Source organism: Cadophora gregata (assembly GCF_030347475.1).
Source record: "Cadophora gregata isolate MNR1 chromosome Unknown scaffold_5, whole genome shotgun sequence".
NCBI lineage: Eukaryota > Fungi > Ascomycota > Leotiomycetes > Helotiales > Ploettnerulaceae > Cadophora > Cadophora gregata.
In genome coordinates this window covers 1,771,818-1,786,142 of record NW_026695928.1, presented here as the reverse complement: position 1 = coordinate 1,786,142, position 14,325 = coordinate 1,771,818, and the positions used below count along the sequence as shown (strand labels likewise).

The window sequence follows — 14,325 nt, the reverse complement described above, 5'->3', positions numbered from 1 at the left end:
GGTGACGGGGAAATGAAGGTCAAGCAACGAATTGAATATGAGAGGATCAAATGATAGAGATGAGGCGCGAATGATGTCCATCTATTTGTCCCAATGTTTTGGTGGTTTAGTTTTGTTGCTTACATAAGTGCGCTGAAGACGACCTGTTGGGCGATCTGCTCCATCACCATCTCGCTACTTCCCCGCATTTCGCTTGCAAAGCTTATTGCTAAGATACCGACTAACGGCCACTGGATTGTCGAGAGCAACTGATGGTGTCTAAAATCAACAATCGGAATGTTAGATCAAAGCCTGCTTCAACCTTGGAACATGGTCTGTTGACTTCACGGCCTCTCTAGACATTTCAATCTTCAAGTTCTCTATCAATATACACTAAGTCCTCATCTCAAGAAGCTGTCTTCATGATAATGGAAGGCCAACTGTCGCGCCAATTCCAAGATCCTCCATCTCACGATCAGGAGCGAGAGGCATGTTCTTCCATTCACCCAACCGGATTTTATATCCGCCACCCACCTGCTCCACATCTCCTCAAGTCTTTTATCACTCCGGACTCCCAGCTATTCCAGACAATACATATGGGAGCAGCCGTTGTCGACTTCAAGAAATGGATGCTGGTAGTTGACGGGCAAGTCAAGCATCCATTTACAATCACACTGGAGGGCCTCTACAAGTTTCCAAAGACAACCGTCACATCCTTCCATGAATGTTATGGTAGTCCTGTCAAGCCGCCGGTGGAGAACTTGTGGCGCATAGGCAACGTAGAATGGACAGGTGTACAACTCAATACTTTACTCTCTCTAGCTTGTCCTTTACCAGCAGCACAATTTGTCTGGTCCGAAGGTCTCGATCACGGAGAGTTCTACGGTGTCACCTCAGACAGGTATCAGAAAGACCTTCCTCTGACGAAGGCCATGCAACCGGAAGTGCTCGTAGCCTACGAAATCAACGGGCAGCCTTTGTCGAAGGAGCGGGGTGGACCTGTGCGGTTAGTTGTTCCAGGGTGGTTTGGGACGAATAGTACGAAGTGGCTAAGTAAGCTGTCTTTACAAAGCGGTCGGGCGAAAGGCCCTTATACCACGACTTTCTACAATGCAGTTGATGAGGATGATCCTTTGAGGAGGACGAAACCAGTATGGGCTGTGGGACCAAATTCGATGATTGTAAGGCCGGAACCGGGGGAGGAAGTGGAAGGATCCACGCTACGTGTTGAAGGTTGGGCGTGGAGTTGCGACGGGATAGAGCTTGTTAATGTGAGTTTGGATGAGGGTAAGTCATGGCATGACACAGCAGTTTGTGAAAGGAAGGATTTTAGCTGGCAACATTTCTCGGCAGATGTCAACATTCCTCCCACGCTACAAGGCGAGTGTACACTTGTATCTCGTGCGACTTCAGTGTCTGGTATGATGCAGAGGGATTCTGGGCGACGGAATCATGTCCATAGAATTCCAATCAAACTCCATACACGATGATATGTTCAGCTGGTTCAAGATTTGTCGGAAGGCAAGGTTGTGACCATCAAAGGTAAGTCCTCCTGACTTGAGATTTATCTGGTATTACGATCGTCAAACTCCTAGAAATCAAAATACTCAAAAGATACCAGAGCCAAGATGCATACGCAAAGCGTACCGCGTGTGCCTTCCCCGCTTCCCCGCAAGATCAACGATTTACCCCACTTCCAGGCCGCTGTCAAGTCCAGCGCAGTGATTCGAGAAAAAGATACTGTTCTTTCACTGTATCAGGAAATCAGGAATGAATTCGAGCTGAAGCTTTTATCGCTGGTTCGCCCTCCAGAACTACCTGCAAGGTAATACTTAACTTCCTCGGGGTCATCAAGGACTCCACAAGAGTAGCAAAGGCCTTTGAGTGCTGTGTCACAGCCTCCAATGGTTGTACCCATTTATAATATTTAAGGTATCAGTCTTAAATCCTTAATAGGGATCTCACCATGACGAACCCAATCCGCGTTGCGGCATGTCACGCCTCAGCCGTCTTCCTCTCCGCCAAAGGCACAACCGAGAAGGCTATCTCCCTCGTCCACGAAGCTGCCAAAAACAAAGCCAACCTCGTCGTCTTCCCAGAGACATTCATACCTGCCTTCCCAGTCTGGAGTTCCGTTCGTCCACCAACCGAAAACCACGGACTTTTCCAACAAATGGCTCACCAATCAATATACGTTGACGGGCCAGAGATGAGTGCCATTCAGGCCACAGCGAAGATATCGAACACAATCATCAGTATTGGTATCTCAGAGAAAGTGCGATACAGCTCTGCTTGTCTCTTCAATAGTAATGTCATCATTGGCTCGGATGGAGAGATTCTGGTCCATCACAGGAAGTTGATGCCGACGTTCTTTGAAAGATTGACCTGGAGCTCGGGGGATGGATATGGGCTGCGAGTGGCTGAAACTGCGTTTGGGAAGATTGGGAATTTGATTTGTGGCGAAAATACGAACCCGTTGGCAAGGTACTCGCTGATGGCTCAGGGTGAGCAATTGCACATTTCTACGTGGCCAGCGATCTGGCCAACGAGAGCGGCAACAACAGCGACGACTAAAGATTTCAGTGAAAAGAAGTCGAACTCAATTGTCTCAACTAGAGAAGTAGAAAAGAAAGGACCAGCAAACTACGACAACATTGCGGCAAATCGAACGAGAGCTGCTGCCCATTGCTTTGAAGCCAAGTGCTTCGGTGTCCTCTGCTCAGGTCGCCTTGACCATAACGCCATAGACAGAATCTCAGAAGGATCTTCTGATGAAAGCCATGTTCGTAGCGTACTAAAACAGTCGCCAGCTGCTGCAACTATGTTCTTGGACCCGACAGGAGCATTGTTACCTGGCTATACTGTCGATGAGAACAGCGGGCAAAGTCATACCAAGGACTTCTTGCAACATGAGGAAGATATTTTGTACGCGGATATTGATTTTGAGGACTGTGTGGAAGGGAAGCAGTACCATGATGTCGTTGGTGGATATCAGCGATTGGATGTTTTCGAGTTGAAAGTTAACCGAACACGGAGAGTTCTAGCTACTTTTGTAGACACAACCATGGTGGAACAATAATTCACTATCGATATCCAGTGTTTCTACTGGTAATGGGAGCTATCTGACTATTATCGAAGATAGCGGATGCTTCGTCATGATTGTCCAAGGGTGTTGGTATATCATCAGTAGTTCAGCATTTGAGACGTGGGTTCCGACGTTGTGCCTGTCGCCTAAATCCTCTCTTGGTCTCATCGTTCTCATTCTGCAGCAGTAACTTCCAATAAACCCAGTTTTTGATCATACAACAGGCTGGTTTCATTGTGTCTTTCCTGTGTTTTCGATAGCGATGTTTACAATCCTAGCTATGGTTGAAAAATCTTGCCATGGCGTCATCACCATGCTTGAAAGCCGCAATCATCCTCTCCCAGCATCCTTCACGTAAATGTTACAGATAAAATGTTTCAGGTGAGAGGTGATATTATGATTCTACTCGTTTGAGCGGGACGACACTCAGGATATACGGCTGTAAGGCAGCTTTTCTAAACTCCGATGCGAAACGCAGGTAAATCCACGATCAGCAGTATCCACCGCGGAATGGGTCGTTAAAGCCGATGTGGAAAATTATGCGCCTATGGGGCAAGGACAACACCGACTGTACTGATGATACGTCGCTTTGTATGAGCAAGTGGATTTCTCGAAGTATATAGCATTACGATGAAGTCTTCGTGTAATTGCTTTCCATAACCTGCTACCGTCGAAAGGCGCTTGGCCATAGAATTGAAGATCCTACGTCATTTCATCATTCCTCCTCGAGTAACAGGTTTTGATCAGCATAGTCTTCGGTTTCAGCTCGACTTGGTCCTACCAGATCTTCGATCAATCATGCCTCCTCCAAGAGGAACTCCAAACCCACTTGAGGGTCCAGGCGAGTGCACTGCACCAGTATCTAACTGTAGAGGTTCACTAACCAACATTATTTTAGGTGACTATGTATGTTTATCGACAGCAAAGCTCTTAGCCTTTCTTCTCTGGGGTAAAGCTTTCGGGAGAGATCTCCACCTGACTTACAACGATAGGATGTCACTTCGGAAGTCCACAGCGATACTTATCCTGGAATTTCTCCGCTGTCCTCACCAGCGACCAAGAAAAGCGTCCTCATCGTAGGAGCGTCTCGTGGAATTGGTCTTGCAATGGGCATCTCATTCGCTCAGTCAGGCGCCTCTCGGATAGCCATTGGAGCACGATCGTCTCTGATCACCCAAAAAGAAACCATCCTGGCAGCAGCTAAGAATGCAGGTCGTGAAGAACCCAAGGTGTTGATCATCAAGCTCAATGTGAGCGACAAGAAAAGTACTGAGGAAGCTGCGCAGCTTGTTGAAAAGGAATTTGGAAAGCTGGACATTGTTGTCAACAATGCTGGAACTATTGGTACCCCAGCTATGGTCGGGGAAAGCGATCCAGATGACTGGTGGGAGACAATGGCGACTAATTTGAAGGGTCCGTATCTCGTCAGCAGAGCTTTTCTTCCTTTATTACTGAAAGGAGGTGACAAGACTATCGTAACGACCAGCAGTGTCGGTGCTCATCTTGTTGGTCCAGGATTGAGCTCGTATCAGACGAGCAAGTTGGCTGTGATGAGATTGATGCAATTCATCTCTGAGGAATATAGAGAGAAGGGCGTTGTGGCATTCTGCATCCATCCAGGAAATATCAAGACTGACATATTGAGCGCGTTCCCTGGTGGATTACCACCTGTCTTTGACGCAGGTTAGTTGGGGCCGACGTCCAGTCTAGGCCGTGAAGAAGTCGCTGATGCATCTGGTAGTTCTCGTCGATACTGTGCAATTACCGGCAGATACGGTTACCTTCCTGACGAGAGAGTATAGAGAGTGGCTTGGAGGACGTTATATCAACTGTTTCTGTAGGTTACCTCAGCCAAATTCGTCTCATGCTTTTCATGTGTCCTTGAGAGTGCTCATGACAGATTCGGGAAGAGCAGGAAGAGCATTACTGACTTGGAATACTCGTAGGGGACATGCCAGAATTGGTAGCAATGAAGGACGAGATTCCGAAAGGAGATAAACTCAAAGTCAAATTGGTATATTAACTTACAGAAGGAACAAAAGACGGCACTGCAAAAGATAGGAGGAAAAGTAGTGACATGATCACTGTACCTAACTCACGAATAAAGTGAGCTCTTGAAAAATCCGGCTCTCGCAGTTGTCTAGTTTTCTCAAATTTTCCGTCAGACCTGATCGCCCCATGTCGTGTTGTTAGACGCCAGTGCTTGGAGCGCGCTGCCTTTGGCGGCAACGAGCTAGCGCCCACGCAATTTTCAAGGGTTTCGATGGGAAAGTGTCAGTTTGACCTCGAATGCTTGATTAACGGGGACACAAGCAGGAAGTCCAAACTTTTCCTGGATTCCCTTCCTCTGGGATGTTTCCCAATGGCCAGAACTACCTAGACGAGCGAGCAAGTCAGCTGAGGTAGCGTAAGATCTAGTAGCTGGCGTGGAAGCTACTGTAGGACTTCGTAGCCAAGACCAATCCAGGAACGACATACCTTAATTACAAACACTCCTTGAAGAGTTTGTCAGCAGTCGTCTTCATACAGTCTGCGATTTCATGTAAGTTTTGAGTAGTATCTCACAGGTCGCTCCCTGTTCGACGTACATCGTAGGGTCATGCAGCCAGTTCCGAGTTTAAGCGCGTTGCAACTTAACCTGCATGTGCCCCTGACCGTACACGATATAAACCCTTCCGCTTAAAAAGCAGTTGAAGAACAGACAATTTGCTCTTGCTAGTCCATGCTCAATTATGGCTCGCGGATTCGATGACATTCCTGGGTCCCTCCCTTCCGATAAGGTTCCGAAGGACATTGACATCAGTACCATCCCGTTCAGCGACATTGCAGAACGTGTACTTGGAGACCTCTCAGGAAGCGACATTGACGACTCTGCATTATGGAGGGACCATTTTGTATTAGCTGGAGCGGTACGGACCTTTTTTGGCCGGGAAAGAATTAAGAAACAGTGGTCGTCTTACAGTCGAGAAAGACTCCCCCGCTCGTTCAAGGCTGGTGCAGCCATGATCATACGGCCTACACCGGGCTCATCCTGGGTCGACGTCTCATTCACATTTATCACCACTCAAAGAGGAGACGTTGTTGGGAACGGCTCTGGAACAGCCAGTTTTTTTCCGAATGAAAATGGCCAAGGATGGAAGCTGTGGATGTTGAAAACTATGCTGGAGAATTTTGAAGGGTTCGGCCATCCTGACGACCCATCGCCAGTATTTAAAGAGCAAGAAGTCACCAATCACGTATCTGAACAGTCCGAGCATGATATTGATGTCTTGGTTGTTGGGGCAGGACAAAATGGACTCAGCGTCGCTGGAAGATTGGGCGCATTGGGAATCTCCTATATCCTATTGGAAAAAGCTCCAACTATTGGCTTCTCTTGGACGGGGAAGTACGATGCAGTAAGACAGCATACAGTCAAGGAGATGAACAACCTTCCGTTCGACAGGACATACAAGGCTTCCGATCCGACATTGTTGCCGGCCAAGACCGTTGCGGAAGGCTTCCAGAACTATGCCGAGAAGTATAAAATCAATATCTGGCTGAATTCAAACGTGGAAAGCTGCTTGAACAGCAAAGAGAAGCCAGGGTGGGTCGTCAAAGTCCGGAAAGGAGAGCACGAATATGTGATAAAGGCGAGGCATATTGCTCTATCGATGGGTGCAAGCCAATCCGTTCCAAATCCCCCAGCAATTGTAGGTACTCATGGAGCCCTTGTTGAAAATAAACGCATCCCAAGATCAGGACCGAACTCTCTTTGGTCGTCTGGCAAGTACTGATTTCACGGGAAATTAGAAAAACGCGTCTTCATTCAGAGGAACTATCCTCAATATCGGCACTTTCAAAAACAGCTCTCAATGGAAGGGCAAGAAAGCAATCGTTGTTGGTTCTGCAACGGGGGCACATGACGGTAGGATCCCATCTTTCCACTCCCTGGCGGGCAAAAAGTTGGGGATGATGCTGACCACAACCCAACACAGTTGCACAAGACATGCTTGACTATGGTGTTGGCAAAGTTACAATGGTCCAGAGGGAGAAGACTTCTGTTTTCCCTGTTGAGTGGATTGTTGCCGGCCAGTCAAGTACGTGGGCAGGATCTTATTATGAAACCAAGAGCTAACGTCGATATTGCAGCAATATACAATCTCGATATTCCCCCACAAGTGGCAGACCGTATCGCCGGGACAGAGCCGCACAAGGTTTCTCGAGAGATTTTGAAGACTAACTTTGATATTGCCAGGGAGATTGAGCAGGAACGATTTGACGCTTTGGAGCGAGTTGGCTTCTATGTGGATAGAGAAAAGCCATTGAACGATGGAGTTGTTCTGCGTTTAGGCGGCTACTACATTGATGTTGGAACGAGTGCCAGAGTCGCCAAAGGAGACATCAAAGTCAAATCCCGGGATCCCATCAAACGATTTGTGCCACACGGACTAGAATTCGAGTCCGGGGATGTTGTGGAGGCAGACGTTGTTGTTTTTGCCACTGGATACCAACGAGATCCTCGACTTCAAGCAGCATCCATTGTTGGAAATGAGATAGCAAACTCAATGCGTTTTTCAAGAGGATTTGACGAGGATGGTGAGCTTGATGGGATTATGATGCCATCCTATCCATTTGCCTGGCTTTTAGGAGGAGCAGTGTCTATTGCTCGTTGGAATTCGAGGTTCATTGCACTCCAGATCCAAGCCGAACTGATGGGACATCCGTTCCCTGCCTGCCAATGGGAGACGACTGAAGATTGAAAATGAAGTTGGTAACTAGTTGTGAGGTATATATGCTGGATTCTTATTCGTAGAGTTATAAAGAAACAATACTCAATCTTATCAAACTTAAGATCAGAAGGGGAAGAAAAAGCAATGTCCAGTAAGTTACTCCGTGCTGGAAGGAGTTGATAAACTTGCTGCCAAGGAAAGATCGCGCTACACGTGCGACGCGTCCACCCCGCCTGCCCGCCCCGCCAACCAAGTCAAAGACCACCTCTCCGAGTACCAGCATCCTCGAAATCTACAACCTCAATTATTCAAATGCAAAGATAGAGTACGACACCAAGCTAGACATCACCAAGACATATGCTCAAACTTGCTCTTTGCTATTCATTCTTAACATAATGAGCACAAGACTTTCCCGCAGCCATGGCAGGAATCGCCCGAAAAAACGTCGAAATCTTAATTCATACCACAGCTCCAAGCCGAGGACAGGATGATGCGCTATACAGGAGGATGGCGGAAGCATACTTAAACTTTCAGCCTGCGACACATCAAATAATCCCAATCAGAGATGACAGTCCGAAATATGCGGCAGAGAAGCTGGATAAGGACGCAGGCAGCCAACTGCAGGAAGAACTGATACAGGCGACACAAGCATCAAGCGCATCATATCGCCCTGGTGAGGACAGCAGCGAAGAGGAGGATGCATACGAGTATATGGTCGAGCACCGGTTGAGCTTGTCTCAGGAGCAGCTACACTCTCCATCGATGTCTTTCAGAAGTGCAGTGGATAATGCGGACTCTCCAGTCTTTCACGCAGGAATTACACACTATGACGATGACCTATCGTTACATCGGAGTCAAGAAATAGTAGTGGCAGACTCGTTTGTGGCGCCACCAAACGAAATTCCAGACTCGCAACCAGAAGTCCATAATACTATGGTTGTGTTCTCCTCCCCCTTTCGAATGCTGGAATACAAGCTCCAAAATCAAGAAAGTCAGGGAACAATGTCAACTCCAGACAAAAGCCTGGGTCGGTCCGATAAAACGAGCCGTCTCGAACTCCCGTCTGGCTTGGGAGAAGCACTGTCGTCTTCACCAGATCAAGGCTTCACACCATCGTCACCTTCACCTGTGAATCATTCAGGACGTCCACTGGAGAGAATACTCAAGTCTAGAAGTCTAAATCCACCATCATCTCAAGATCCTGCCCTCAACTTGAAAAGAAAGTGGACTAGTTCAAGCTCGGAAAAATCTCATTCTTCATCAGCTCCTCTAAGACTGGCAGTGCCAACTGCTCAAGAATCAATATCGTCTCAACCCCTCCCCGCGAGACTTGAGAAGAGGGCTCGCCTTGAGCCACAGAATACTCGACCTTTTGCGAGCAGTCAACCCCTTCTGGCATCTAGCAAACCATCCGCTACTCCAGACCCAAGCAGTTTCTTAGCTCCAGGAATCTGGTGGGAGCAGCTCGAGATTTGGCCCAAGCCGCCAGCAACGTCAACTGTAGAGCTCAAAGCCGAAATGCTGATCACCCCTCACCTTGCGTTAATTGCCAACAAAATGCCGCCAAGTCTCTATGCCCCCGTGTTAGAGAAGCGTTCTTTACGGGGGATGGAGCGAGGCTACTGGGTTATGGAATGCGAGGGTTGGTACGAGGAGTTGCTGCAAAGGTGTTGGGATACACTTGGCAGGTGCATTGCACGAGATCTTGCGGGATGGGGTGTTTGGTGCGTCCGGGATGAAGACTTCAAGAGCATTCGGGTTTACTGCTGGGGTGTGGTGGTTAAGCACATCTATCTGTTGCTATATATGGCAAGTGATAACAGGATCAGGAAAACAGGAGCTCGTTGGATAGGTGGAGATGGCGAGACGATAATTCAAATGACATGATGGAACACACCAGTTTTGCTCAGTCTGTAGAACGTTCGTGTTACACTTCTTGCATGGTGATAGTTCATAACTCATTTCTCTATTTACCGTGCAGACGACGCTCGGGAGTATGATGCAATGAAGAGGCTAAATTACAGTTTGCTAATTATGCTGGATGATGAGACCCTTTTCACTACCCACTTCACTCTTCCGCTCCACGTCCTGCGTCATGATCGTCGTCACAAAGATGTCCTTCCCGTTCCCACTACCACTGTCATCTATCGACGCTCTCTCCACATCTCTTTCCCTGTACCTGCCTTCACCGACCCCAACTCTCGTTACAGTCTTGTGATCACCATTCAAATCCGTCAGACGAACAGGTGCCGTGTGGCACAAACCAGATCGGAAAGTATGTGAGCGGCCTTGAGATGGCATAGTAGGCTGTCTGCTGCTGTGATTTGTCGAGAGCAGACGGGGGAAGAAGCGAGAGATCAATGCTTTTGTTGCGGGCATGCAAGCGCAAATTATACCGACCGTCACTTCAATGTTAGACCATGTTGCAGTGTCGGCATTGTCCCCTAATCATTTATGTCAGCTCTGAACAGTCAAACCCCGAGCAGAGGACTTACACGTCATGTCCTTTGAAATGGAGGAAATATATAGACCGTGAAGACGCAAAACGCTGACGAGGCAAACGCTACTCAAAGGTTAGCCATGCCCGGATAGCCGCATTCAGATACGATGATCACTTACAATCCACCTAGTGCAAAAACAAGCATCAAGCCAATCTTTTGCTTCAGCGGCAACCTCAAGCTCGACAACACCGGCATCGGCAAGACGAGGATGATGATATCTGTCAAGATATTGAACGCTGCATTGAAGAACCATAGGAACTGGTTCGGAATACACTTCCCACCACCAAGCCAGAACGCGTCGATCGGTACACCTGTGATGATCGGGAAGTCAGCAATTGCTCATCTACGCATCTCTGGGGAGTAATGTACTGGTAGGTTAGGCACTATCCGAACGACTTACAATTGAATATCTGTGTAATGACTGTTTCTAAGCCAAATACTGCGACGAGAACAATGGACGCCCAGCACCAGAATCTAATTTTGGTGCCCACGAACACGCGTAGGTATTGTAAGATGATGGATATTTTGATGCTGGTCAGAGCAACATTGTAGGCTATGATGGCAATGAACAGGGACTGATCATAGGTTAGATGCGTTGAGTGGAGAATTGCAAGGTTACCGACTTTCAGCATATTAGAGAACTCTTCGGGGCTCACTTCTGAGATGTGTTTTCCTAGGCCATGTTTGACTTCTGTTTTGTTGGCTGATGTCAGTACAGTAAAAGCATTCGAAGGCACTATAGTACTTGCCGAAACCAGATGCAACGACGAGAACAATGCACGCAATCTGGAATGGAGTGTTAATTTTCCAAGCCGAGCTCGATTATTGTTGTCAAGCACTTACGAGAGAAACCACAATTGCAGCATCGTCCTTCCCAGCATTCTTCAAATATCCAACTCGTGCAATCAATCTGAAGATAACAGACACCGCAGCGAGGACCATAAACACAATGCCCGTGACGATCACGGTGCTCCCTTTGGATTTCGGACCCGACGACATCGTATCGTTTTGTTTGTACAAGTCAATCGACGGGTAAGACTGAGTTTCTAGGTGCCTTGCTTGAAGTATGAATGACAGACCAACAGGTGGACATAGATATCCTGTTTCATATGCTCGAACTCCTTTCTTAGGAGGATGAGAGAAGGGATCAGTCAGGTTATAGCCTGCGGATGTCAGTTCGCTCATATGCTAAACTAGGTCTATGGCTCGCTATGCTTCCCGCTCGGTCGAGAGTCCGTCGGTTTTGGCTTGTGACTTCACAAACAACTATCGAGAAAGGATGAGCATCGCCTCTAGTTTGGTTATATGTATCTCCACATTAATATCGATCAATGAATGGCAGAGAGATGCCTGCAATATAACGCTCGCATTGGCCTGCGGGCGGCGTACTGTTCTTCCCCAGCCGAATCCTCGGGGTCAAAGCTGCATCACAACAGTGTTGTGGCATTCCTATTCTCTTTCTCTTAGCCCCCTCACTTTCCAACCATGTCCACAGCTTCGATCTACTTCAATTCAGTCTCACCATTCCCCCGCAAACAGTGCCTCTGCATCGACGCTTGACTCAAGTTAAATTCAATTTGTCTCTGAGCACACCCTGCAGATTACGAAAGTGACAAGGGAGGTACAGTGTTGTTCCAATCGAGAGATCATCGCGGAATACCCATGTTCCTGCCTGTGTGGACTAGCTGACGACGTAAATGTGCTGACAAGCTGAATTGTTCCACGCCAGTGCAAGGAACTCCCTAGACCGGAACTCAAAGATGCTTGACACCGGGAAGAAGACCATGTGTTCATTGGGCAGGAACGCATCCTTGTGGCGTAGAAGAAAACTCTAAATTGACACAGACTAGGGGAGCTATTCCTACGCAGGCAGGCAGTGAGGCAGGTCGATGATGGAGCTCCTCAGGAGGTACAGTAGTGTTGTCCGGGGAGGACTGCAGAACGTGCCTACCTAAGCTAAGCGAGTAAGTTGAGATTATTATAATAGACGAATAATGGAGCTTGCAGGTGGTGATCCCCATGAACCAAAGTGAACCAAAGTGAACCCCTTTTTGAGATCCAACAGGGCCGGTTCCCTTGCCGATCATGAGACAAGCTCGACAAGTTACAGCAGTTGGCGATGCTGTGATTAACTCGAGCGCCGATTTAGATTGCCGGACTCCGAAAGATTGATGATGATCCGGGGACATGTGTTCCGGGGGGGCATGAAGGCGAGGAAGGCTCTCAAACACCGGTCAGGACGTGAATAATAATAATAATAATAATAATAATAATAATAATAATAATAATAATAATAATAATAATAACATCCACATATCATCCCATCCCACCCCATCAACCATCTGCCGCCCCCAAAGGCACGGCCCGTGCACTACTGTACTCCTCGACTCCTTTTAGGAACAGAACTATCAGAAAAGAAGAAAGCCCCGAAGGCCATCTCAAATCGTCGATGATCGAGAATTTAAAATGTCAAGCCGTCGATGAACTAAAATCAAAGTTTATGCAACTGAATCTCAAAGCGAGGATGTCCCTCCGCACTAAGGCTTCCGTTCCCTCCTTCGTGCCCTGCGGTGCCCTGCTTTCCCTTGTTTGTGCCGCCGCGTAGGAGACTACTACTGGGATGGGGCGTCGTCCCATTTTCTGATGATCTGGGGGATTGGCACTAGGGACGGGAAGCCAGGCTTAATGTTCCGCGGAGTAATACTGGAATAATCTTCAGCGTGGTAGTCTGGTAGAAGGGGGGTTGGTGGATGGTGGGTTTCCTGGGGGGGCTGACGATTAATCAAGTACATGTCACCATCGTGATGATAATGCACGATGGCGTTGACGGGCGCTCTTCAAGGAAATCAGAGTTGGGCCCCGACGGGTTGCAGGAGCGTGTACACAAACGCACGCTCGCATCGCGAGTGCCGTCGGATGAGCTGCCGAAACACTGCTTGATTTCTCGTTATTGTCTGTATGTCATTGCTAACCATCCTACCGAGTATTTACAATAACAAAGTGTTTCAGTAAATCGCAGCAAGGCTCTGTTCTGTGTGATGTCGACATCTAGACCTCGGAATCGTGAAGCCGAATCGCGATCGTCCTGTCATTGGGCACGCCTGTCTTGCGCGCTGCAGGCTGGGCTCCCTCTCCTCGAAATTCTCCGTCCTGTGCCGGAGGCGCACAACCATTATTGATTGGATATCTGTCACGCGTGGATGCCAAACAAAGGGAAGAACAAAGCCAACCCATGCCGCCATGCGACTCTCACACGGGAAAAGGGGAGATCCTCCGTCTGTCCATCGTGCTTATTATTCGTTGGCTAGATCTGTCCCGTCTTTATTAGCGTGGTCCCAGTGTGACGGTTATGTCGGATGGTAAATGTGATCAATTGTGGCAACTGCACGGCACGCAAGGTGAAACGGAAAGAAGAATTGCCAGCTATGGAAATTTCCATGCGAAATCTAGATCTAGAAGATTGCCCCCTCCGGAGCTAAGCAATAGTGGTACAGTCACCTCAGATAACCAACCAAAACTCCCAATGCATCAAGCAGGCAATACTCAACGAAACAACTGATGCTCTTTTCATATTTTCGCAAGAACGATGCAGCCGGCCGATGCAACTATACCACCCAAAAGAGACTCGTAAGAAACAGCAGACAAACAAACAAATAAAAACGATTAGTTAGGGAGAAGTGTGAAGTTGAACTAGACAGCAGCTCGACCCTGGGGGGAGGAGACTGAGTGACGAAAGTTAATTGATCCCAGAGGCGTTTCATTCGAAGGATCAAAAGGGTTCAGCATTAGATAGATCAGACTACTGTACATCGTAGATCTGGCCGTTCGCAGGAACTGGAAAGGATGAGGCAGCTACCGAGAAAAGGTGGCAAGGAGCCATGGTGCCGAACTTGAAGAACTTGCAGGAGATACCAGCTTAGCAAGCGGCACGACAGTCAGCGAGGCTGTTGATGTCTGCTGGAGTGGAAATCGGGGCGGCCTGTCCCGTGTGTGCTGAGGGAGTGGCGCCACAACTGTTGCGCTTGTGTTGACTGCTGAGGCATGGTGTTGG

At 48.1% G+C, this 14,325-nt stretch overlaps 6 protein-coding genes across 6 annotated transcripts; 5 read left to right on the top strand and 1 right to left on the bottom strand.

Moving 5' to 3' along the window:
• Positions 1 to 401: 401 nt before the first annotated feature.
• Positions 402 to 1,469, top strand: ONS95_011358 (uncharacterized protein; the record flags this gene model as incomplete). The annotated part of the gene is made up of 1 exon (XM_058504967.1): positions 402 to 1,469. One exon carries the CDS (start codon positions 402 to 404, stop codon positions 1,467 to 1,469), a length of 1,068 nt encoding a protein of 355 aa, XP_058359523.1.
• Positions 1,470 to 1,945: 476 nt separating this feature from the next.
• On the top strand, positions 1,946 to 3,058 carry ONS95_011357 (uncharacterized protein; the record flags this gene model as incomplete). Its single annotated transcript, XM_058504966.1, has 1 exon — positions 1,946 to 3,058. The coding sequence occupies one exon, from the start codon at positions 1,946 to 1,948 to the stop codon at positions 3,056 to 3,058; it is 1,113 nt and encodes a 370-aa protein (XP_058359522.1).
• Positions 3,059 to 4,170: 1,112 nt separating this feature from the next.
• Positions 4,171 to 5,087, top strand: ONS95_011356 (uncharacterized protein; the record flags this gene model as incomplete). Its single annotated transcript, XM_058504965.1, has 3 exons — positions 4,171 to 4,747; positions 4,806 to 4,901; positions 5,011 to 5,087. 3 exons carry the CDS (start codon positions 4,171 to 4,173, stop codon positions 5,085 to 5,087), a joined length of 750 nt encoding a protein of 249 aa, XP_058359521.1.
• A 709-nt stretch (positions 5,088 to 5,796) lies between these two features.
• On the top strand, positions 5,797 to 7,803 carry ONS95_011355 (uncharacterized protein; the record flags this gene model as incomplete). The annotated part of the gene is made up of 4 exons (XM_058504964.1): positions 5,797 to 6,753; positions 6,854 to 6,968; positions 7,039 to 7,140; positions 7,193 to 7,803. The coding sequence occupies 4 exons, from the start codon at positions 5,797 to 5,799 to the stop codon at positions 7,801 to 7,803; spliced, it is 1,785 nt and encodes a 594-aa protein (XP_058359520.1).
• Positions 7,804 to 8,193: 390 nt separating this feature from the next.
• ONS95_011354 (uncharacterized protein) lies at positions 8,194 to 9,660 on the top strand (the record flags this gene model as incomplete). The annotated part of the gene is made up of 1 exon (XM_058504963.1): positions 8,194 to 9,660. The coding sequence occupies one exon, from the start codon at positions 8,194 to 8,196 to the stop codon at positions 9,658 to 9,660; it is 1,467 nt and encodes a 488-aa protein (XP_058359519.1).
• A 141-nt stretch (positions 9,661 to 9,801) lies between these two features.
• Positions 9,802 to 11,273, bottom strand: ONS95_011353 (uncharacterized protein; the record flags this gene model as incomplete). Its single annotated transcript, XM_058504962.1, has 7 exons — positions 9,802 to 10,217; positions 10,269 to 10,336; positions 10,393 to 10,585; positions 10,675 to 10,849; positions 10,898 to 10,965; positions 11,024 to 11,060; positions 11,118 to 11,273. 7 exons carry the CDS (start codon positions 11,271 to 11,273, stop codon positions 9,802 to 9,804), a joined length of 1,113 nt encoding a protein of 370 aa, XP_058359518.1.
• Positions 11,274 to 14,325: the final 3,052 nt, after the last annotated feature.